The sequence below is a fragment of the Myotis nattereri genome (genome assembly GCF_964212035.1).
Source record: "Myotis nattereri genome assembly, chromosome: 8".
Taxonomy (NCBI): domain Eukaryota; kingdom Metazoa; phylum Chordata; class Mammalia; order Chiroptera; family Vespertilionidae; genus Myotis; species Myotis nattereri.
Window position 1 is genome coordinate 70,002,112 of NC_138083.1, and position 23,440 is coordinate 70,025,551.

Genomic DNA, 23,440 nt, shown 5'->3' on the forward strand with positions numbered 1-23,440 from the left:
GGGGGGACGAGGTGCCGGCCCCCGCGCCCCGCGTGCGTCTCTCGGGCGGGAACCTCGGCGGCGGCGGGCGCGCAGGAAGCAAGGGACTCTCCGTCCCTGCGCGGCCGCCCCTTCTTTTACCACCCTTCGGCGCCCGCGTGCCAATCACCCACGCTCCGGCCCCTCCCCTCTTAGGGCCCCACCTGGGACCCCTCAGCGTTCTAGAAGCCTCCGGAGGCGGGAGAGCCCTCACCTGGCCTGGGGTGGGGCTGTAGACGCGGTGGAGCTGAGCTCTCTGGGAGGGCCTGAACCTGAGTTGTAATCCCCAATGTTATTGCCTTTTTGGGCCCGATTCCTGTCTTTGTAAACTCCCGCTTCGTAAGGATTAAAGGAGACCGTACATCCTGTTTGCATTACAAACAAGAGCATTTTGGAGCGGGATGCCCGGCTATTTTCAAAGGCGTGTACCTAGCCAGCTGAAAGTCTTTTTCTCAAGGCAGCCCAATCTAGCCCCACCCTCTGGAACCAGCTTTGTGACTTGGGCCTGAAGGCTCCATGTGGGAATTCGAGACCACTAAGGCGTTCTTCGACATTGCCTCCTATGTAGTTTGCATAGACCTTTCCCTGGGATATTCCCTGCCCACCTCTTTCTCATTAAGGATCCATTCCACCTGCACACCGCTAGGAAGGCTCACCAAGTTACTCTAAGGAGCAGTGAGGTCCCGATGCAGTTAGGGCGGTGGTCCCAAGCGGAGCAGCAAGACCCTTCCAGCAATCTTGAGTTTGCAGATTCGATCTGTGCGGTAGTCATTTCGGAAGAATTCCAATCCATGTGGGACAGTACTTCACCTGGCCTCTAGGAGGGGCGGACCCTTCAGATTTCCCTGCTGCAACAAAGCAGGTCCCACTGACCTTTGGCTGGGTGTGTCTCTGAAAGGTGGGTGGAACAGCTCCAGAACCAGGGGCAGGAGCTGGTCTGACTGCCCAGCCAACAGCAGCAAGAAGGCACCAATCAATTCTAATCTTGGGCTAGAAATTACTCCCTCCTCCCAATCATTTTCCTCTCCTTGTGGGAAACCCCATAAGGATACACAGAGCTGCTGGCTACCATAGTGTTGAGACAGATGACAGACTATTACTTTGGAGATGACCAGGCCTTATGTAACCGTCTCACTGTCTTGGTTACATCTCAGGGTTTAAAAAAAAAAAAGGAGGGGGAGGGGGGAGAAGGGGGGAAGAGACTTGAATGGGATGCAAAATCCACTGGCATCACCAAATTTTAGAAGCTCCCAAAGACCTAAAGTGGTTTATATAAGGTGGGTAGGCTTTGTATTAATGGTAATTTCTTTCCTTTGACAACACCTTGACTTCAAGTTCTAAAGGATGACATAAAGCTGTTGCCTACTTTTAAAGAAAGAGTAGAGCCTACAATGAGCGTGATAAAAAAAAGTTAGCTAATTCTGGTAGTGATAGAAATGGTGCCACACATCAATACACAGGCAACTAACTGATAAAATTTTTTATTTCACTTTTGAATTTTTACACGTTTCCTGATTATTCCGTGTAAGGTGGAAACTAGAACTGTTTAGAAGACATACACAAATCTAGTACATCAATAACCGGGGATTTTTCTTTTTTTACTATACTATTTTCACAACCACGGGTGTGCTTGCTAGGCAATATAACCATCACAGAAGCAAACGTGAGGCAGAATACTGGTAAGGAAAAACAAAGCAAGAAAGAGCTACCAGATATACAGACAGGCTCGTTCCACGTTCACTACTGCATTTTCAAGCGCCAAGTATTTAACTGCACATTTTTGTTCAGCTAGAAAGGAGGGATTTTTTTTTTTTTTTTGGTTTGTTTTCATCAGTGCATGAAGGTTTCTTTTCTCATTTCAGCAGATGGACAAACAGATGGATACTACAGCTATGTGGAATGTTAAAGAGAGGGGGGATACTGTGAGACTGGTAGGCCTGGGTATTCTGGATTCTCCCCAATGCAGTGACCATGCAACTTTCCTGCATCAGAGGGTCTTGTTTAAACACGTCTGTGAACTTGGCTGGATGAGTACAGTTGGGAGATCAGGTACCAACAAGCATTATCAGGGCTGGCTGTCAATACAGGGAGGAGTCATGGATATTTAAAAATACTTTTTGATTCAGATCTTGGTGTGACGGAAGAACAACTGTGCTGAAAACTGGAGGAAGACAGAGCTACGGTGCTGGAAGCTCTTCTTGACTGAAACAAGGTCTGCTCACCAAAGTGCTCACCAATTTCCCTTCTCACCCCCTCCAGGCCTCCTATCCCTGTCCATATAGTATTAAACTGTGAACAAAAGAAAAATAAAGATAAACTTCAAAAAGAAAAGAAAAGGTAAAGCAGCAGGACAGAAACTTAAAAAGGAAGAGGAAAAAAAAGAAGTCAACAGTCAAAAAGACAGTGGGAAAGAACGCTTAGATTTCAAAATTTAAAAGCCCGGAGCTAGGAAGAACCCAAAGACTGAGCACTCCTCATGTGAAAGGCAATCTCTGCAGAACATTATTCATAAAGTTATTACCCAGGAGACAGATAAGGCCATTCATAAGATACACGGCTTGCTTTCTTCTTTAGCTCATGGTTACAAGGAAAATAAGATTCCACGACTGAAGCACAAGTTGCAAATCAGTCACATTGTTGTAGGACAGGGGTTTTAGTCAGGTGTGTTGTATGAGCACTGGACCTTCTCATGGTGTCATAACCCAGTTAACTGCCACAAAGAATTTCAATTTTCGACTTCGAGTTTCCTCAGAGGAAGACACTGGTCATGAACTTTTGAGTGGCAAGAGCCCCAACTGGTCAAGTGTCTATAAGCCCTGAACAGGCTAATTACTGTGAATTGCCATTAAACTCGAATGCGAAATGGCAGGTATCTCACTCCAAGTCCCAGCATCACAATATAATCACTACAACTTTCTGTACAACTGTACAATGGAGCAGTATTTCAGTGACTGTTTAAACTTTCCCAAAAGTTACAGATAATTCAGGTCTATTTTTTCTACCAGTAAGAGTTCTGCTTAGTTACAAAACCCCATAATCACAGTGTTCAGTTTTTTAAAAAATTAAACACACAGTAATCCTGTCAATGTTAAAAATCAAAACTTCAGAATGCCGTGGCATTTACGTGACCAATTTGAGTTTAAGATACAAATACCAGCTGTTTATCCCATGGACCATTTTTGCTAGGCTGAGGCTGTGAAAAATCGAAAAGTCAATGTACGATTCTTTTTTTTTTTTTTTATCGCACAAAGGGATATATTTGGAGGGTACAGAGTGACACTGAACAGATCACGGAGCACAACACACATTAGTTCTCTCCCTCCCCAGCATCTCCTTCATCTCCCTGGTTTTCCGACGTCCACAGCTGCAAGAGAAAAACAGAGTTATGATCAAAGCAGGGCTACTAAAATGTACTCTCAGCGGTTTCCCATCTGTAGCACCTTATCTTTCCCTCGACTGTTTAAAATTCTTCCTGTATGAGTGCCAACAGTGATGACTAAAAAGGTCAAAACTTTAGTACTCATTCAACACTTAAATTGAACCAATTTAACACTTTAAAATATTAACTATACTTACAAGGTACAAAACTCTCTTGGGTCTTGGGCAATAGTGAATTATGAGGTGGGTGAGTAGACCATGAACCCTCCAAAAGCAGTCACTGAAACCAGTAGTACTTACAGTGAGATTGTCCCTAAGCAACTGCATGATCAGCGTGCTGTCTTTGTACGACTCTTCATTCAGTGTATCCAATTCAGCAATTGCTTCATCAAATGCCTACAACAAAGAGTCTTTAGCAACGAAATCACAGGTTCTCTGGAGCACATTTAGTCCAATTTTTTCCTGCTAACAAAGGAATATAATTTAGCCTGTCCAGCACTTTGGGAGAACCTAGGCCATTATTACCTTGTTTGCTAACGGTTTCAGCAAACATATAATGAATGCTTATAAAGCACCAACAATGACAAAAATTCTTAGATAAGTCAGCAGGTATCACTGTTAATACAGAATTCATTCTAGGCAAATTCAAGTAATTTTTTATTTATTTATTTTTATATATTTTATTGATTTTTTACAGAGAGGAAGGGAGAGGGATAGAGAGCTAGAAACATCGATGCGAGAGAAACATCGATCAGCTGCCTCCTGCACAACCCCCACTGGGGATGTGCCCGCAACCAAGGTACATGCCCTTGACCGGAATCGAACCTGGGACCCTTCAGTCTGCAGGTCAACGCTCTATCCACTGAGCCAAACCGGCCAGGGCCAAATTCATGTAATTTTTTAATTACCAAAGACATTTCTAGTAATCCTTTAAGAAAACAAACAAAACAACAACAAAAAAAAAACCCCAAACCAAAAACAAAACAAAAAACACTACAACTCAAAAGGTCTGGATACAAGGGATCAAGGGAGAACAGAAATTCACACCACGAACTTTGATTCAATTATGCAATGGAACTTTGAGAATTCACTTCACGCACTTTTCCAAATTCTACAACCCAAAGCTTGGCAAGAAAAACAAACTACCTTCACTCTGACTTTTCCATAACCCCACCCTCAAATACTAATTAAACAACAAAAATAAAACACAAAATAGCAGGTGTTAAGAAGAAATCAAAAAGTAGGTCTGAATTTATTTCATAAAATATATACTTAAGTATGTATTTTATGAAAATAGTCCAAGACAATGAGTTATATTCAGGAAATAAGTAAGAACAGCACTGTTTTACTATGATCAGAAACCAGAGGGCCCTTCTCACCGTTTTCGCCAGGCTGCAAGCCTTTTCAGGAGAGTTCAGAATCTCGTAGTAAAACACTGAGAAATTCAGTGCCAGGCCAAGTCGAATGGGGTGTGTAGGCTGCATTTCTTTCTTACTAATTTCAAATGCTTCCTGGTAAGCCTGCTGAGAGTTCGACACAGTGGCTAAAAGAAAGATAAAAAAAAATATTAAAAGGTTGGGTTCTTTCAGAGGCTGCATCACATACTGGACAACTATCAAATTATTTTACCAAACTAGGCTGGATTAAATGGTCAGTGACGCCACCATTTGATTAACCATCATTTGCTAAATGTTTGTTCTAAGTTAAGTACTACATGAAATGCTTTGGGGGGAAACAAAAACAAGCATGACAAAGCCCACTAAGGCAGTAAGAAATACAGAAATAACCTTTAACAAGATAGAACATAAAAAATATGCTCTAGTGGAAAGGTCATGGACTTTGAACCCAAACTTGAATTACCAGCTCTTATTCAGTAGGTGTGTGGCTTGAAGTGAAAACCTCTTGTAGCCTTGGTTTCCTTATCAGAAAAATGAACAGACTTCCACCCAAACTCCCAAGGTTGTGTAAGGAATAAATGAGACTCTATAATATCTGGCACATAATAGGCACTTAATAAAACACAGCTATAATTATCACCACCACAGTAATACATGTATGAGATAAAAGAGATGCATCACTCTTTATATGGTGCTTTCATGGTCAAGTTTCACCTCTAAAGAGAGGGGAGGGAAAACAATGATGTGAGAGAGACATATCAATTGGTTGACTCCTGCAAGCTCCCCAACCAGGACTGGGGATGGAGCCTGCAACTGAGGTATGTGTCCTTTACCGGAATTGAACCTGGGACCCTTCAGTCCACAGGCTAATGCTCTATCCACTGAGCTAAACTGGTTAGGACTGCACCAGACTTTTAATGCCCTCCCTATCTTCCCTTAGATACATTTTGATCTGTCAACCCACTTTATGACTAAACACATGAAGTGCTTTCACACAGGTCAGCACCATGCTGTGGTCTGAGTGCTGTGATGTTAGTGTCTACAGTGAACAGACAAGGAAAAAACTGTTACAATTATAAAGGAAAACTGACTCCACTAGTGCTCAAATTTCTTTTCTTTTTTAATGTTACTTACTTTGCTTATTGTCTCCAGAAGCCACCTCAGAAAGATATCTAAAATAATCTCCTTTCATTTTCAAGTAGAACACCTTACTTTCTGGTTGTGTAGCATTGGGAATAAGATATTTGTCCAACAGCTCCTAAAAAATGATTCACATTTTGTTAAGAATCTGGAAATATTATTTACAAGATGTTAAAACTATGTCTGAGATTCAAGATACACACTACCACTTCTAAATATTTTTTTGAAGATTAAAAAAAACATTTTCCATCCAAAGCGTTTAAAAGTTTTTAGCAGATGTCTGTTTTCTTCTGTTAAAAATCACTTCACCATCCATAAGGGGTTGATTAAAGTAGAGCCATACAATGGAATGCTATGTAGGCCTTAAAAATGATGATGTGGAACTACACTGTTAAATATGAAAAGGTTCTCAAAAGAATTCTGAATGAAATAAAAATGGCAGATTACAAATATCACATGAATCCTATTTTAATATTAAAATATGTGTCTACACGCACAAAAATATGTACAGGAAAAGTCTGGAATGATACTTTTTCAATGTTAATAATGGTTCTCTAGGTGACAGGAACTATCTGTATGACCTTGGACAAATGACCTCACTATCCTTAGCCTCAGTTTCCTCTGTTCTCCATCAGGAAGCACAACAGCCATCTTCTAGAGTAGTTATGAGAAAGAGCTAAATACATGAAGTGCTTAACATGTTGCCTGGCACATAGTAAGCACTCAAAAGGTTGCTACTACTATTATTAATAATAAATTCCTTTAAACATTTATGCTTACAACAAAAGCAGTTCTGAGGAGTCCAAGCTTCGTAAACAGAGCAATATTTTCGAAGAGTTGTTTTAGAATGTGGCATCCTGAAAAACTGGTTAAGAGGCAGTAAGCACCATGCGTTCTTCACATTCTTTCAGATGCTCTTAAAAGCTGGTCTACATTTTCAGGAATTATGGAACTTTCTTGCCCTTGGAATACATGCCATACTTCATCTGAATATCAGATGCACCTAACATTCAGGAATTAGTGCACCATTAACAAACCCCCAAATTACCAACAGGCAACAAATTTAGTCATGACATTCTTACACTATGAGTCTAACAAAAAGAGCAGCTCAATGCAAAAGCTTAGTTATAAGGGGATGTAATCAATCAAAGTGAAAAGATGCAAAGGGCAATAGTAATTTTAATTCTTTGCAGACAGACAGGGTGCAACTCCTTATGGGTTAGGGATGAGGAGAACTGCCTGATGGCTGACAAGCTTTGTACAGGTTTTTCAAAAGAAAGGTGTCATGGGCAGTAATTCGGAGAGGCAGCCAGCAGGGGAGGAGGTAGATCCACAAGTGTGAATTCCTTTTCCCTTCAAAGCAGCCCTCACCGTTCATTTTTACCTGATTTCACCTGGAAGAAAAAGAAAGTTCCCAGTGGGCTCAGGATGTGAGGGAAAGACAAAACGATCATGATTTGCTCTAGGATATGCATCCCTCCCATCCAACCCCAGATGGTGGTCAGAGTGAAAACAGTTAGGAATCAATCATCTGACCAAGGTTCCTATAAAACATAGGAGAGGAAAATCCCCAAACCACTGTTGATTTGGCTTGGGAATGCAGGCCCAAACTGACCTACGTGGCTAACTTTCGGACAAAAGCAGGACTTTACACTGGGAAGGCATGAAAAGTAGCTCAGCCTTTTGCTCCTAGTATACAGAATAGCCTATCTGTACTGCATCTATCTATAATCCTGCCTATCTGCATTCGATTTCTAAAGAAAAGATGGAGGAATGTTGACTAAATGTTCCTATTTTTCACAGGTCTTTTTGAAAGGAGAAAGAAAAATTCCCCGTAAGTGATAAGCAACCTCTGATCAAATAAGAGGTAAGAAAAATAACTTCATATGCTTAAAAATTACTTGCAAATGGTTTGCAGCTTTCCAGTATACTCAGACACCTTTGTCTCATGAGCTGTTTGAGAGTTTGCATTTGAACATTAAATTAATACCACTTACAAGTAACTGTTTGAAACAGAAGCACTGGCCTTACCAGAACATCGTTGCAGATGTCCTGCAGTTCCGCCTCTATCTTCTCCCGGTACTCTTTGCCCATCTGCTGCTTCTTCTCGTTCCTCTCTGTTTTCTGTTCAATGCTGGAGATGACACGCCAGGAAGAACGGCGGGCGCCTACCACATTCTTGTAGGCGACAGAGAGCAGATTTCTCTCTTCATTGGAGAGTTCATGCCCCTGTTCCGTGACTGCCTTCATAGCTGCAGCCATGTCATCATAGCGCTCAGCCTGCTCGGCGAGTTTGGCTTTCTGTACCAGCTCACTTTTATCCATGGTCATTCCCTAAAACAAGAACAAGAGAAAAAGAAAGCAAATGTCAGGCTTTAGGGTCCAGAAAATGAGTGTGTGAATCTTCTTCCACCCATCTGAAAAGAAACATACCTGTATGTGTAACATCTATTTCCAGATGCCCTCAACAACACTGACCAGAAACACCTATCAGCTTAGCTATTTTGCTAAGATTTTTTTCTTACTTTGGTCAATTAATTTTCCCAACAATACTACAGGGTAGCTATGTTCATAACAATCCCGTCCCCCCTCTTTGAGGTGAAGAAATAGAGGTTCAGCAAAGGCAGCATTGCTTAGACATGACAGAGCCAGAACTCAAATTCACGTGTCTCTGTCTCTACAGTTTTTGTTTTCTTCTACATTCCTCATTTGCCTCAACACAGAGAGACTGCTTAATAATGATTTCTTTAGAAACTTATGCTACATATATGTTCTTTACTTTTCTCAAAAATTGTCCGGTTTGACGAAACAGTGTAGGGAAAAATATCTTAAGTGTGATGATTGCTTTAATCTTCAGGCAAAAGATATGATTTTATGTTATATTTGGCAGTGCCCATCAAGCAGTAGGTACCTAAAAAACACATGCCATTTTTATCATATCTTCTGTGATTTGCTAAATTTGTTACAAGAATACACTGTAGCATAAATCATGGGCAGGCAAATTTGGCTCTAGCACCAGCCCTGCTACTTAGAAGTGATATGACCTTGATCAAATCGCTTAACCTATGAGCTTTGTTTTCTCAGGGGAAAATAAGAAAACTACCAACTCTCCACAGGATTATATACAAATTAGAGGCCTGGTGCACGAAATTTGTGCACGGGATGGGAGGGTATGTGTGTGTGGGGGAACGGGGGGTGGTGGTGGCGGGGTCCCTCAGCCCAGCCTGCACCCTCTCCAATCTGGGACCCCTCCGGGGATGTCTGACTGCCTCTTGCAATCCGGGACCGCTGGCTCCTAACCGCTCACCTGCCTGCCTGCCTGCCTGATTGCCCCCTAACTGCTCCCCTACCGGCCTGATCGCCCCTAACTGCTCCTCTGCTGGCCTGATCACCCCCTAACCACCTCTGCCTCGCCCTACACCCGGGACCCAGGATTCCCTCCTCCGGCCGGTCGCAGGCACCCGGGACCCAGGCTTCCCTCCCTCTGGCTGGCTGCAGGCACCCAGAACCTGGGCGGGCTGCAGCCACAGGGGACCGTGGGCAGGCAGCTTCACACGGGCAACAGCCGCAGGTGCCCAGGACCACGGGGCGGGCGGCTTGTCCCTCTCCCGGGCCACAGCCTGGTTGGTCCCTATTCCTCTCGCCCCAGTGTTGAGTGTCTGAGCAGTTATGGCATGATGATGTGACAACCATTTGCATATTAGCTCTTTATTATATAAGATATCAAGCACTAATTCAGTACATGGTATAGGTTGCAAGAGATATGAGTGTATTCCACAACATACATAGCAACAGAACTTCAAATTATAATTGAGTTCATCTAAAAGTTTCTCTGAAATAGACAAAAATCTTAGTGGCTTTAGTTTATCATTTTATCAAACCCTTTATACACCAATCAGTGGATGCCTTTTAAATTACTTACCTCACCTTAGTCAATTCCCCACTATAATAATCACCATTTATAGAGAATACAGTAAGTTTTGGATAATATGTAGCTACAAAAGTATTAGCCAATACAAATTAATTTTATGTACTATTGGTTTAAATTTCAATATATCCATCTGTGCCAGTGTAAAAATACACTAACACCCTAAAGTATAAAAAGATAAAATACTACTTTAAATAGTAATAGGAATACCAGTATTTTTAAAACAAATTCTCTCATTACTATATATATACACATACATATATATGGTATAAAGATTTAAGACTCTGAAAATGGTTAATAATTTTAAAATAGCAAAGGAAGTATAAGCCTTATTCACAAACTGGTTTTGCCTTAAAAGTCATTTCTGTATTTTCAAGGGAGAAATTCTACAGATGGCTATACCACATAAAAGTATTTTATGAGATGGAACACAATGATAAGATACACCCCAAACCTAGACAATTCAAAGAGTTGTTTTTTTAGTTCGGAACTATGGTATTTCTTCCCCCTGCTAATTACCTAAATCATATTCAGAGCTGTGTTTTATATAAGGCTCACTAACTCTAAGCTTACACTCAGTGAAAAAGTCTCACCTTGATCCATTTGACATCTTTACCCACCATCACTAGAATGAAACTATGAGAGTTAATAATCCTCACAAAATATTCCATTTGCTCTCCTACATTTCCTGGCAACCCTTGCATGTAGGAGGGGTCACATAATTAGTTGTGTCCAATGAAATATAACTAGAAATGATGCTACTTCCAGGTTGAAACTGCTAAAAGCCTGTGTGGTGCATCAGACTCTCTTCTTACAGCAGCCACTTAGAAGGCCATGTGTTCTAGATGGTGCTGTCACAAAACAGTGGGGTTTCTGTAACCCGAGTCTGTAAGGTGAAGGAACTCCTGCAGACCTGCACTGGAAATGCAATGTGAAAAAGAAACAAACTTTTGTTGGGTTAAGTCACTGACATGGTGGGGATGTTTGTTACCACAATACAACCTAGTCTACTCTAAGCACATCAAAAAACCATACTATTGGGGGGGGGGGGGGGAGATGGAGGACAGTATTACAGTAACTATAATACTGTCAATAATATATATATATATATATATATATGCTATTCACCATCTTAAAATTATATACTCTCTCAATATGTCTAACACTCTTGACCATAAAGTCTTTGATATCAGGACACTATTTCCATCATTAAATAACCCTACTTAATTGTTCCTAAAAGAGGGAAACAGAAAGAAGCCAACTTTCAATGAACTTTAGAAATTTCCCAGTTTGTAGACTAATTCAAAGTCAGCAGTCACTTAGTGGTCCACTCCAAATTCATAAAACAGCACCTATGCAATTCTACATGGTAAAGATTCCAGTTAATAAAGTACAGTGGGGCCTTGACTTACGGGTTTAATTCGTTCCGAGACCGAGCTTGTTAAGGATAAGGAGCTCGTTAACTCAAATTACTCTGTCAACTCAATGCAAAAAATCAGCCGAGAGACAGCTGGTATCTCAAAAAACTCGTTAGTCGGGACACTCGTAGTCAAGGCCCCACTGTACTGGCCACAAGCCAATTCAGAGCTAAGCCAACCCCTGCAGTATTATAAAAGAGTAACAGAGAAATACAAAGGATCAAGACTGCTAAAGGAGACCTGGAAACTCTTCAGCCCTACTAGACCCGCCAAGTAAGACGCACACCTCTTCCACCCCTTCCCAAACACTAAAAGTTAAATCATACCTCTTTAAAGAATCCTGACTCTCCTTGGGACCTCCCAAATATACACATTCTATTTCTCAAAATAAAATGGGATCTTTCTGGTTTGGGGACAACTATTTCAAGCTTCTTTGGGATCACTACAAGAGCTCTTGGAGATTGAGAACCCATCATGATATGGAAAGATTGACCACACGCCTTAAATGAAGTATGAATCTATTTTAAAAATTTGAATTACATATACAAAAACAACTAACAACAAGCAAAAGCCATAGCTAAATGTCCTAATGCCTGCTGCTTATGTAACTTTTGACTTATATAACATGGATTCTGAAGCAGCAAGACCAATTTCAACAGGAAATGAGTTACACAACACCCAGCAGTTTGCAGGAAGGCAGCAGACAACAGAGAAATTAAATTGTTCCTACTTCTACATCTATAATAAACCTCCCATGTGCCTTTCCCTAGTCTCACTACCTTCAGTCTCTCATTATCTTTAGCCCACTTCATGTCTTTGCTACCAGACCCATTCTTCATTCTTGACACTCTGATCAAGTCACTTCCTGCTCAAATTCCTTTAAAGCCCCCTCCTGCCAATCGCAGTCCAATTTCTCCCACCAGTGAGGGCTTTCCAACCCATCTTTCCCAGACTTTTCCCAAAATATGCCTTCCATGCAATACCTACTTCTCTGGCAAAATGGTTTTCTTACATACCAAGTATTCTTTTCTGTCTTTGTTACCAAGCCACTCCTCTACCTGGAATGTCCTTTTCCATCTACTCTGCATACACAATTCTTCCCAAGCATGACTCACATGTCATCTCCTCCATGAAGACTTTTCATAAATTACTACGCCTGAGCTATTTAATATGATAGCCACTAGCCACACATGGCTAATGTCAGATGTTTAAATTGTAATATTTGAAATATGGAGTTAAATTTTTATAAAGTATTAAAATTAATTTCACTTGTTTTTTACTTTATAACTTTACCACAGATAAATTTAAACTACATATGGCTCACATTGTATTTCTATTGGACAGCATTACTCTAAACTAAAAATATTCTCACAAAGCATTTCCTGTATACCTCTCTTAAGGTTTTATCACATTTCTTTAGTACCAAAATTATTTGTCTATATTCCTTAAATTTAAGTCCCTTATACCACCATAAACTCCTTGAGGGCATACCCCCCACAGTACCTTGCACATAATCGGTATAAACAAAAGTATCTGCTGAATAAATGAACAGATCCCAAAATGAAAAAACAGCAAAACTGCAACCTTGGTAGAACTCTCTCTTCTTAAATAATTCAAAGCACCTATTCTTCATAAGCATATTAAATCCTTCTTACATTTGTACCTCATCCCTTGTATTTTTGGCACCTACTTCAAAATTAGTCATGCCTCTACCCTTACTCCATAACTTTCAATGACTCTCTTTTGGCTACCCCATCAAATCTAAACTCTACCTGGCTTTCGAAGCCCTTCATAACTTGGCTTTTCCAGACCTGTTAAGACTTTCTTTTCCAGTATTCTCCAACATGCACCTTTCTCCCAGGCTGGACATCACTGAATACTCTATAAATGCCATGATCAAACATGCCTAAAATTGCTTCTGAAGCGTAGTCTTCCCTTATCTCTGGTTTTTCTTTCCATGGTTTCAGTTACCGGAAGTCAAATGCAGTCTGAAAATATTAAAAAGAAAATTCCAGAAATAAACAATTTGTAAGTTTTAAATTGCGAGCCACTGTGAATAGTGTGATGAAATCTCATGACACCTGGCTCGGTACTACCAGGACGTGAATCATCCCTTTGTCCAGAGACTCTAGCCAAAGACATTACCTGCCCGTTAGTCACTTAGTAGATGTCTCCATTATCAGATCAGTTATAGAGAGAAAGAGGAAGACCACATTCACGTAACTTTTATTACAGTAGATTATTATAATTGTTCTATTTTGTTACTAGCTATTGTTGTTAATTTCTTACTGTGCCTAATTTATAAATTAAACTTTATCATAGCTATCATTATGTAAAGGGAAAAATGTAGTATATATGGAGTTGGGTACTACATTTGGTACTATTCACAGGGTCTTGGAACATATCCTCCGAGTATAAGGGGGAACTACCATAGTTCATTTCATCTAGAATGTCCTACTTACTTCCTGTCTATGCAAACTCCATCCATCTAGGAACAGAAGGCCTTCCCTGAATACCCCATCCCCAACTTATCTACATTGCCTATGAACCCAAATGCACCCGTAGCCTATTACACAGTCTAGGGTTTCTCTATACCTCATTCTATGTCTTCTATGCTAAAGATGATGAGCAGTGTGCATGTCCTCAAAAGAAAAGCTTTACATTTGTTTCTCATTTAATGCCTAAAATAGGCCAATCACAAAGTTAATGCTCAAATAAGTACCTGTGAATTTTTTAAATAAATCATTACTGGGAGAGCAGAAAGAACACTGGCTACATATATGTGGTACGGTGGAAAGACAACAGGACAATGTGTAAGAGCAGGATCTACCACTACACAGCCACATGAGCTTATTCAATCTCACCGTCTTCCAATCTATAAATTGGAAACAATAGCTTCTACCTCAGAAAAGGTGGTACTGTGAAGATGAGGGGCAGAGAATTAAAGAATAAATACATGGGGGGGGGGTGTCAAAGGAGGAAAAGGGGACAGCTGTAATACTTTCAACAATAAAGATAAATTATTTTAAAAAGAAAAGTACAATTTTTTTAAAAAATGCATAGTGCATATCATACCTCTCAGAGTGCCTATACATCACAAAATATGAGCTTGGATTTTTTTTTTTTTTTAATATACAAACCATGAGAAGGAAAAGCAAGTCCAGGTTAATCCTATACAGGAAGTGAATATTATAATGTTTACATTACATATAAGACTTCACCCCTCAATGTTCTCAAAATGGACACAAATGTTAACTGTAAGTTTTACTCAGTTCCTAATTGAATTTTCTAGATGTTAGGTTTATAATCAGGACTTACTTTTCTTCTGAGACTTTGAAGAAAGGTTCCAGACCAAGATAAACGACAGCTTTTATTTTGCCTTCTAAAAGGCCTTAAAAGACTGCAGTCCGTCATCAGGTCCGGCACCAACAGCAAAGTCAAGATAGCCAAGCAGAACAATTTATTAGAGACCGAAAGCGGTCTAACCCTGCAGTAGGCCAAAGATTTCCTTGTGCTGGCACAGATCAAGAAGACACCGACATGCTCCCGAACGGGATTGCTCAAGCACAGCCATATAATGACGACGGCTGTCGGGCTGTTCAAAGCCACTAGATGTGGCACTTCAGAGGCAATCTAAATATCCAACAGGGGAGTGGTTCAAAGAGAGAGAAATGTTACAAGATTACATGGCCATCAAAAGAAGAGATTTAACCCTAGCCAGTTTTTCTCAGTGGTGAGACCCTTGGACTGAAGGGTCCCGGGTTTGGTCAAGGGCATGTACCTCGGTTGCAGGCTTGGTTCCTGGCCCTGGTCGGGATGCATGCGGGAGGCAACCAATGGATGTGTCTCTCACATCCATGTTTCTCTCTCTGTTTCTCCCCCTCCCTTCCATTCTCTCTCTCTCTAAAAAAAAAAAGAAAGAAAAAAGAAAAAAAAAATCAATGGAAAAAAATATCCTTGGGTGAGGATTATAAAAAAAACAAAGGAAGAGCCTTAGCCAGTTTGGCTCAGTGGACAGAGCGTCAGCCTGTGGACTGAAGGGCCCCGGGTTCAGTTCTGGTCAAGGGCACATGCCGGGGTTGCGGGCTCGATCCCCAGTGTGGGGTGTGCAGGAGGCAGCCGATGAATGATTCTCTCTCATCATTGATGTTTCTCTCTCTCTCTCTCCCTCTCCCTTCCTCTCTCTGAAAGCAGTAAAAATATAAAAAGAAAAAGAAAGAAGGGATTTAATGTCATAGAAATATCTGTTAAAGAGATATAAAGAAGGGGAGGGTAAATGTGCATCACAACATTTCATCTTTGTAAAGTATCTCCTAAAAAACATTATGAAGAATAATTCTACAGATAGCCATGAAATACCAGTGGCCAGAAGGAGACATTCAAGAATAAGAAAAAAATAAAAAATAAAGAGCTCTCTATCCATTGTTAATTGATGTTTTCTTTTTTTAAAAAAGCATTGCAAAAAGCAAGAGTTGAAAATGACAGCTGTGGCTTTTGGAAGTATTAATTTTCACCTATGTTGTGTTTTCAAGGAAAATAAATCCTCAATTTAATTGAATTTAATAATTGTTGTAAGTTTAAAGCGAGGATTCTATACCTATTTATTATGTGTCAGGATTACTGAAGCTCTAATACAAAACAAATCTGAGTGGGATCTGACTCACGTTGGGTGACCTTGGGCATAGCACAATGGAAATCCCTACATACAACGAATCTGAGCTTCTAAAAGAAATTAGGTAACTTTTAAAATAACTTTTCTGCATCTCGGTTTCCTAAAATGTTAAAAGGAGACATTTATAACTAACAAACAAGATGGTGTACATGAAATGAGAAGACAGCACATATCAAAGCTGCTCCTTGGAGAAGGAACCAGGCTAGAATGAGAGGGAACAGGTGGTTTAAACACGACTGGGTCCTGACTGGCTTTATGGGTTGAGATGGGGTTTATTCAGAAGAGAAAAAGGGAACTCCTCACAGGGACCAAAAACATAGATGCATGAAAAAAGTACATTCTGTTTTTCTAGATGAATGAGAAATCAAAGGCCAGGGTAGATACAGAAATGAGAACAGTTATGAATCTAGAGAGAGAAAACTGAGAGGAACATCTTAAAAATCTGGGCTCAAAAGTTTGCATGGGGTAAGGAATTGACAATAAATTCTCAAAAACATTCACAGATGTACCATTCCAGATAGAACACCCATAGCGCCATAAAGAAAGTTACAGCTCTGGAGTCATTCCGCTGAAGGAAGAAGAGATGCCAAGCTCCTGCTGGACAAGGATGGACTGAGGAAATCAGTGGAACCAGGTGGTTAGTGGGTGTCACCCAGTAAAAAGTATTCCTGGCTCTTAAAGAAAACTACTCACTGAAAATCACCCATTCTAAAAATGTCTGCGTGCCATTCTACACATAAAATGCAGAGTCCTGTAATAAATTTAATTCCATTCAAACATTTGCAGGCTCTTTGATAGAAAATGAAACACAGCATTTCTGAAATACCAAGTCATTAGCATGATGTCCAGTGAACATGATTGTGGAGGGAAACTGCACTTCTATTTGAAAATCCCTTGCCTCTCTCAAATCAGCTGTTGAATATCATTAACTGTGTCCAATTAGTCAACATTAAACCTAAAACAATGGAGGTGGTAAGTGATAAGCCCAAGGTCACACAATGTGAATCAGTGGCAGAGGTGACAATAAACTGATTTCCTGGCTTTAAGTGATTGATCAAAAAAGACAATATACTAATTATGATCCATAAAGACAGCCCAATTGGTCGACCTTAGGAATCAGGTTCAAAAGCTTTGGGCCCACCAACAAAAGGGGAGTGACCCAGTCCAATTGACCAGTATCACACATGAACTCCAGAGGTTATTGGATCTCTGAGTCTTTTTTTATCATGCATTACATAGGCAAACCAACTTATTAATAGGGCTTTTGTAAGGAATAAATTTGTTCCTGATACAAAACATTTAACACAGTCTCTGCACTCTGTAAGCACTCAAATGTCAGCCACAGTAGATTCCATACAAAAGTCTAACAAATGGTCAACAGTGGAAGGGAAACTTACATGCCTCATTTCTTTTAAATTCAGACAGCTTTCCTCAAAGACTTCTATAAAGAAAAGCATGCTCATTTACCCCTGCTTAGTTCTACAACAGCAGTTATCACAGTTTACTGTAAACGTCTGTGGGCTCCCACACTGGATTGTAAGCTTCAGGCAGGAACCTAGACTTTTATCTGTGGTGCCCAACACATAGCACAATGCCTGTCATGCTGAATATGAAACTTTTTGATCAATTGATGCACTTTTTTGAGGAACTGAACAGGCTGCTATTTCTATTTCCTATGCAGGAAGACCACATCTGTCCTACAAAATACAGACTATATTTCTACTCTGTCTTAGGTTACTTTCATTCTTTTTTTTTTTTTTTTTAAGATTTTTATTTATTTCAGAGAGGAAGGGAGAGGCAGATAGAGACAGAAACATCAATGATGAGAATCATTGATCGGCTGCCTCCTGCATGCCCCCTACTGGGTATTGAGCCCACAACCTGAACATGTGCCCTTGACTGGAATCGAACCTGGGACCCTCTAGTCCGCAGGCTGACGCTCTATCCACTGAGCCAAACCAGCTAGGGCTACTTTCTTTCTTTTTAAAAATCAATTTATTGGGTAACCTTGGTTATTACATTATATGTTTCAGGTGTACAATTTTTTATGAAACATCATCTGTATATTGTATTGTGCACTCACCACCCAAAATCTAGTCTCTTTCCGTCACCAAACGTTTAGCATCCCTCCACCCTTTCCCTCTGTTGTCTGTATCTATGAGTTTGTTGTTTTTTATTTTTAAAAAGAGCCACTTCAGTTCCAATCAGAAGACAACACTACACCTTTTGACGGTTTCTCAGCTACCAACAGATGGAAACTGAGCTTCCACAAATCCTTGAAATACTTTGTGTCCATCTCTCAAAAGTCCAATCAGCTATACAAAAAGCCATACCAGCTAAATGGTCTAGTAAAGAAAACAAACAAAAAAAAATCCATTAATTATGGTTTGCCTAAATGTGCAAAGCACTAAGAATTTATATCAACTCATTTAATCCTGAGAACGTCACTGTCCCTTTTATAGATGCCAAGGCTTACCTGCCCAGGGTCACACAGTAAATCCAGTACCTGGCTCTTTCCTCTATGTGGCACTACTCCTAAAGATCAACTATGATTTTCAATGCATATTTAATAAAAAGACAGAATGAACAATTTTTCAAAGATTCTTCAAAAGCTATTACGGTGAGATTTGAGAATTGGCCTTAATTCATCTAGCATTAAAAGCCAAAATCAAATTAAGCAGTTAGAAACAGCATATGTCAGAAATTCACCAGACTGTTAAACAAGCTTTCAGGTAAGATTTACGGACAAACAGTAACAACAGCCAGGGCTCACATGTACTTTATTGTCGCCTCCAATCTCTGTCCAGGTCAAGGCCATTCAGAAATAACTTGTATTGTTGGCTCTCTTAGGGAAAACAATGAAATAAACTTACATAATAGAGGAATGGCCAAATTTTTTAAAAAGTCATTTCACTCCAACTCTGCTGGGAATGACTTGTTCTCTGGAGGGTATCAATCAATTTCATTTCATTTTAAGTATTACAAATACATAACGATACCTATATTAGATCCTTTAGCAGAGAAAGCAGTTGATTGGATTTTAGCATGCACATCACAAAATATATTCATCTATATTTCCTTCCTAAGTATTCCCCTTAGAAAAATTCCTCCAGAATCCAATTCTGTTAGTTTCTCCATCATGATGTATAGATGATACTAAGATCATATTCATATTGAGACCAAGATGGTTCCAAATCTTAAAATTAATTATACAATTAATTTGTTTCCTGGCTAGTGAATTGTAACCTCTCCCTAGAAAAATGTAGGAACCCAGAAATTTAAAGTTGCTTAACAGCCTGGCCACGGTGGTTCAGTGGTTGAGCATCGAGCTATGAACCAGGAGGTCACTGTTTGATTACCGGTCAGGGCACATGCCTGGGTTGTGGATCCCCAGTGTGGGGCATCCAGGAGGCAGTCGATCAATGATTCTCTCATCACTGATGTTTCTATCTCTCTCTCTCTACCCCTACCTTTCTGAAATCAATAAAGACATATATTTTTTTAAAGTTGCTTTACTAGGAAATTTTAGTTCATTCTCTAAGGCAGCGGTTCTCAACCTGTGGGTCGCGACCCCTTTGGGGGTCGAACGACCCTTTCACAGGGGTCGCCTAAGACCATCGGATAACACATATACTTACATATTGTTTTTGTGATTAATCACTATGCTTTAATTATGTTCAATTTGTAACAATGAAATTGGGGGTCACCACAACATGAGGAACTGTATTAAAGGGTCGCGGCATCAGGAAGGTTGAGAACCACTGCTCTAAGGTATCCATCCCCATTTAAAGGAAAACAACTTAGTTTGATGTCACCGAAAAAGCAAGCAGCATACCAGGATGTTATAATTTAGAATTTTCTGTCTACTTATCTCCTCCTCCCTAACAAAATATGAAAAATCTAACTCTACAAAAATATGATAAAGAAAAATCAATAAAGGTGGCCCTCAACAATGAAGGTTTAAATAAATAAATAAATAAATAAATAAGGTCCTGACTAAATTCAACTAGATGAAGAACCTAGGACTGGGTAAATCCACAAAGTAACTAATTGGTTTTTTCTCTCTAGTGTGAAGCAAATACTAGAAAAAATGGTCTTTCACAAGCAGTATCATTCCTTCAAGCCAGAATATATATACTCCCCCTCAACAAACTACATTGTACCTATTTTCAAAAATAATTAAAATTCCTATTTAAACACAATTACGGTGTACACACGAAAGATATGTGTGTGTCCTACTGCGAGTAGAAACCTATCATTAGAGCCAGACTGCCTGGGTTTGATTCCTGGCTCCAACACTTACCTTGTGCTGTATTTCCCTACGAAAATGATTTAAGTTCTTTGTGCTTCAGTTTCTTCATCTGTAAAATGAGGCTAACAGTACTTACCTATCACTGGCAGTTATAAAGGGTTACTGAATGTGTAAAGTGCTTAGAACAAAGTTCGGCACATAGTAAGAAATTAAGTGGTGGATATTATTATTACACACTAATTGTTTGATGCTACCTCATCAGTTGGTGAATGACGAACGGATAAACTCCATATGTGTCTATGCTATATAGCATGTGTCTAATCTATATATGCGTATCTTCATTTATATGTTCAAATAACATTTTTTATTAAATACTTACTATATCCCAGATCCTTATTTTAATTATTGAGTTTGTCACAATAACACATTAAAGACTATTACCATTTGCATTATACAGATGAGAAAATGTGCTAGAAAGATTGGAGATGCCAGACACAAAATTAGGTTCTGTTAATACTATGTCAATTTTTGAAAGCAGCATGTACAAAAAGGTTGTATCTCATCAGAATGCAACTGGGGGAAAACAAAAAAAAGCCATTAACAGTGAACTTAGTGATTAGAAAACAAAACCAAATGCTTATATTTAACAATCTACAGTCTGTAAAAAGCCTCACAACTCTGGAGCTAGAGAAACTAAGAGATTAAGCAGCAGGCTGAAAATCACAGCTAGAAAATGCTACAGGCAAGACCTGAATCAAATGGATCTGACTCCAAGTGTAGTGCTCATTCTGCTTCTATATCCATAGACAAATGGGCAAAATGCATTTACTGCAGTGGCCCCAAAATCTGGAGACTCGGCCTTGGGAGCTGGCATCATGGGAATGTGCTCAGCCTGGTTTGATGGAGGCTGCCTCCCGGATCTATAGAGCTCCAATTCTAAAATGGCTTCAAGCACTGCATGATGGGAAATGTACAGAAGATTATAGGGTAGGAGCCATACCCCAGGGGCTGACAGGCCATAAATATTTACTACTGATGAATGAAGATATTCAATCTGAAAACCAGGTGTGTGGTCTCTAGGCCAAATCACCTCACCTGCCATACAGACTCCATCTGTAAGATGGGTGAATGGTTTCTTATCTCTTTGAAAGGAGGGGCTAGGAAAATAATTCAGCAGTTGCTACTGAATTATTAGCCTTCTATTTTGAAGACCACAGGTTACAATTCTAATTTGGGTCCAGAAAATGGACAGGTTTTATCCTTATCATCCTGTGTGCTGCTAAGGACATAGAAAATGAGGGCTCAGGTAACAGAGATACATACTCCAAAATTAGGAATGGGGTGTATTGGAAGTGTTCAAGAAGAAAATCACTAAGAACCAAGTGATATTTATATATTTAAGTTTCTAACAGGAAAATTCAAAAAAACCCACAAAACCCAAGTAACCACATGTTCTGTTCTAGAAACTGCACATATGTGTGGTTTCATTCGAACAATTGAGACAGAGTGAGAAATGCAATTTTTACATTCTTACAAGAAATGCTTCATCTTTCTGTTTGGGCTCCTGTGGCCTCCTGATCTTATATGTCCATAGAACCATCTTGACAAATCCTATCTCCCACACAGGGCAAGTAAAATCAGAGCCTGATGCTATCTACCCTTACCAAAGAGAAGAGCAGTGAAGGGAAGGACGCGAGACATGAATTCTTAGAGAAAGGTTGGCAAATTGTCTTACCAATACTGCCACCTTTGAAAACCTCATTACATGCAGAATTCTCCATTTGCAATAGACAAAGATGTACTCATCAGATGAAGACAAGGGCCCCAAATCACTTCCACCCTTCCCTACCACCAGGGAGGCCATCGGGCAAATTTCAATCCTAAAAACATGCTAGCACACAGTATGGGGGAACTTTGGGCGAGGACACAAAAGGCTCTGGCATTAATGACGGTAAATACCGTGGGAAAATATTCGATTCTCAGTCTCTGACATTTTTTCCCCCCTGAGGATCCGATCTGACTCAGTAACCGGTTCCAACAAATCCATTTTCTTGATGCAAACCTCAACCCTGTGCTTCCCAGGGAATCTCGGGTCCCACCGGGCTCCAAAACCAGAGAATGATGATGAAAAATGGCTTTGCTGCAAAGGGGGAGGGGGATTATCTCTCTGCTCTCTCCCAAGGTTAAACCCCTTACTCATCCTGGGGGAGGCAAGCAGGCGCACGGGGGCTCGAGAACTCGCCCGCATTTGGTTCAATTTTAATTTTTGGAAACCGGAAAGCAAGGAGCAGGGGTGACAGGGCTGAAAACGTCGGATCTCAACACCCAAGGTGCAGAGAGGAGTCGCGCGGGGGATCGAAACTGGGCAGTGAGGCAGGGTCCGGGGTGCGCGCCCCGCTATCCCTTCCGGTCCGGTCCGGAGCCGCACCCAGCCCGCCGGGCAGTCCGCTGGCGGCGAGGGCGGCCGGGCCTCTCCGGGAGCCCAGGGCCCGGCCCCGGAAACAGGGAGGGGCCGCGGCGAGGCCGGGCCCGCGCCGCAGGCGACCGCGCGGGGCTGAGGAAGGCGCGCGCCACTACTCCTGGAGCCCACCCGGGGTTCGCCCTGGTCGCCGCCGCCGCCGCCGCGAGTGGGGAGCTTCGGGCTTGGGCCCCCGGGGGCCCCGGGCGGGCCCCGCACCGCACTCACCGTGGGAGGTCGGCAGGGGCAAAGACGATGATGGCGAGCGGAGCTCCGAGCGCGGCGACCGCTTCCTTCCCAGGCCCACTCCTCAAGCAGCAGCGGCGGCTGCAGCGGCGGCACGACAGCTACCCCGGCTCCGGAATCGGCGGCGGCGGTGGCGGCAGCTCCACTTCCGCTCCGGTCACCACTTCCGCTCCGGATCGAGCCCCGCCCCGTCCCCTGCGCCGTCTCCTCATTGGGCGAGCGGGGCACGGGGTTGCCCCGGCCGCCCTAGAGGGGCGCTGACGGAGGGAGGAGGAAGCGGAGCGGAGGGCCGGGAGGCCGCGGGCGCGGGAGGGCGTGGGCCCGGAGCGAGAGGGAGGCGGGCGGCGGGGGGCGGAAATAAGGGCGGGGGAGCGGAAAGAGGAGGTGGGAGGGGAAGGGGCGGTGTGTGGGGGAGGGTCAAGGACTGGGCAGTGTAGGAACCTGGAGAACTGGGCGCGGTTCGGGGCTGGGCGGGCCCGAGGCCGGCTCTACTTAGGCCAACACTCGCGGGGCCAGGCCCAGAGACGCCGAGG

At 41.5% G+C, this 23,440-nt stretch overlaps 1 protein-coding gene across 1 annotated transcript; it reads right to left on the reverse strand.

Annotated features, from left to right (window-relative positions):
* Positions 1-1,483: 1,483 nt before the first annotated feature.
* YWHAB (tyrosine 3-monooxygenase/tryptophan 5-monooxygenase activation protein beta) lies at positions 1,484-23,256 on the reverse strand. The gene is made up of 6 exons (XM_081097898.1): positions 22,890-23,256; positions 7,965-8,267; positions 5,928-6,051; positions 4,776-4,939; positions 3,697-3,792; positions 1,484-3,382 (listed from the first exon to the last, which is right to left on the reverse strand). The coding sequence occupies exons 2-6, from the start codon at positions 8,262-8,264 to the stop codon at positions 3,326-3,328; spliced, it is 741 nt and encodes a 246-aa protein (XP_080954024.1). The 5' UTR covers positions 8,265-8,267; positions 22,890-23,256; the 3' UTR covers positions 1,484-3,325.
* Between the last annotated feature and the right edge of the window lie 184 nt (positions 23,257-23,440).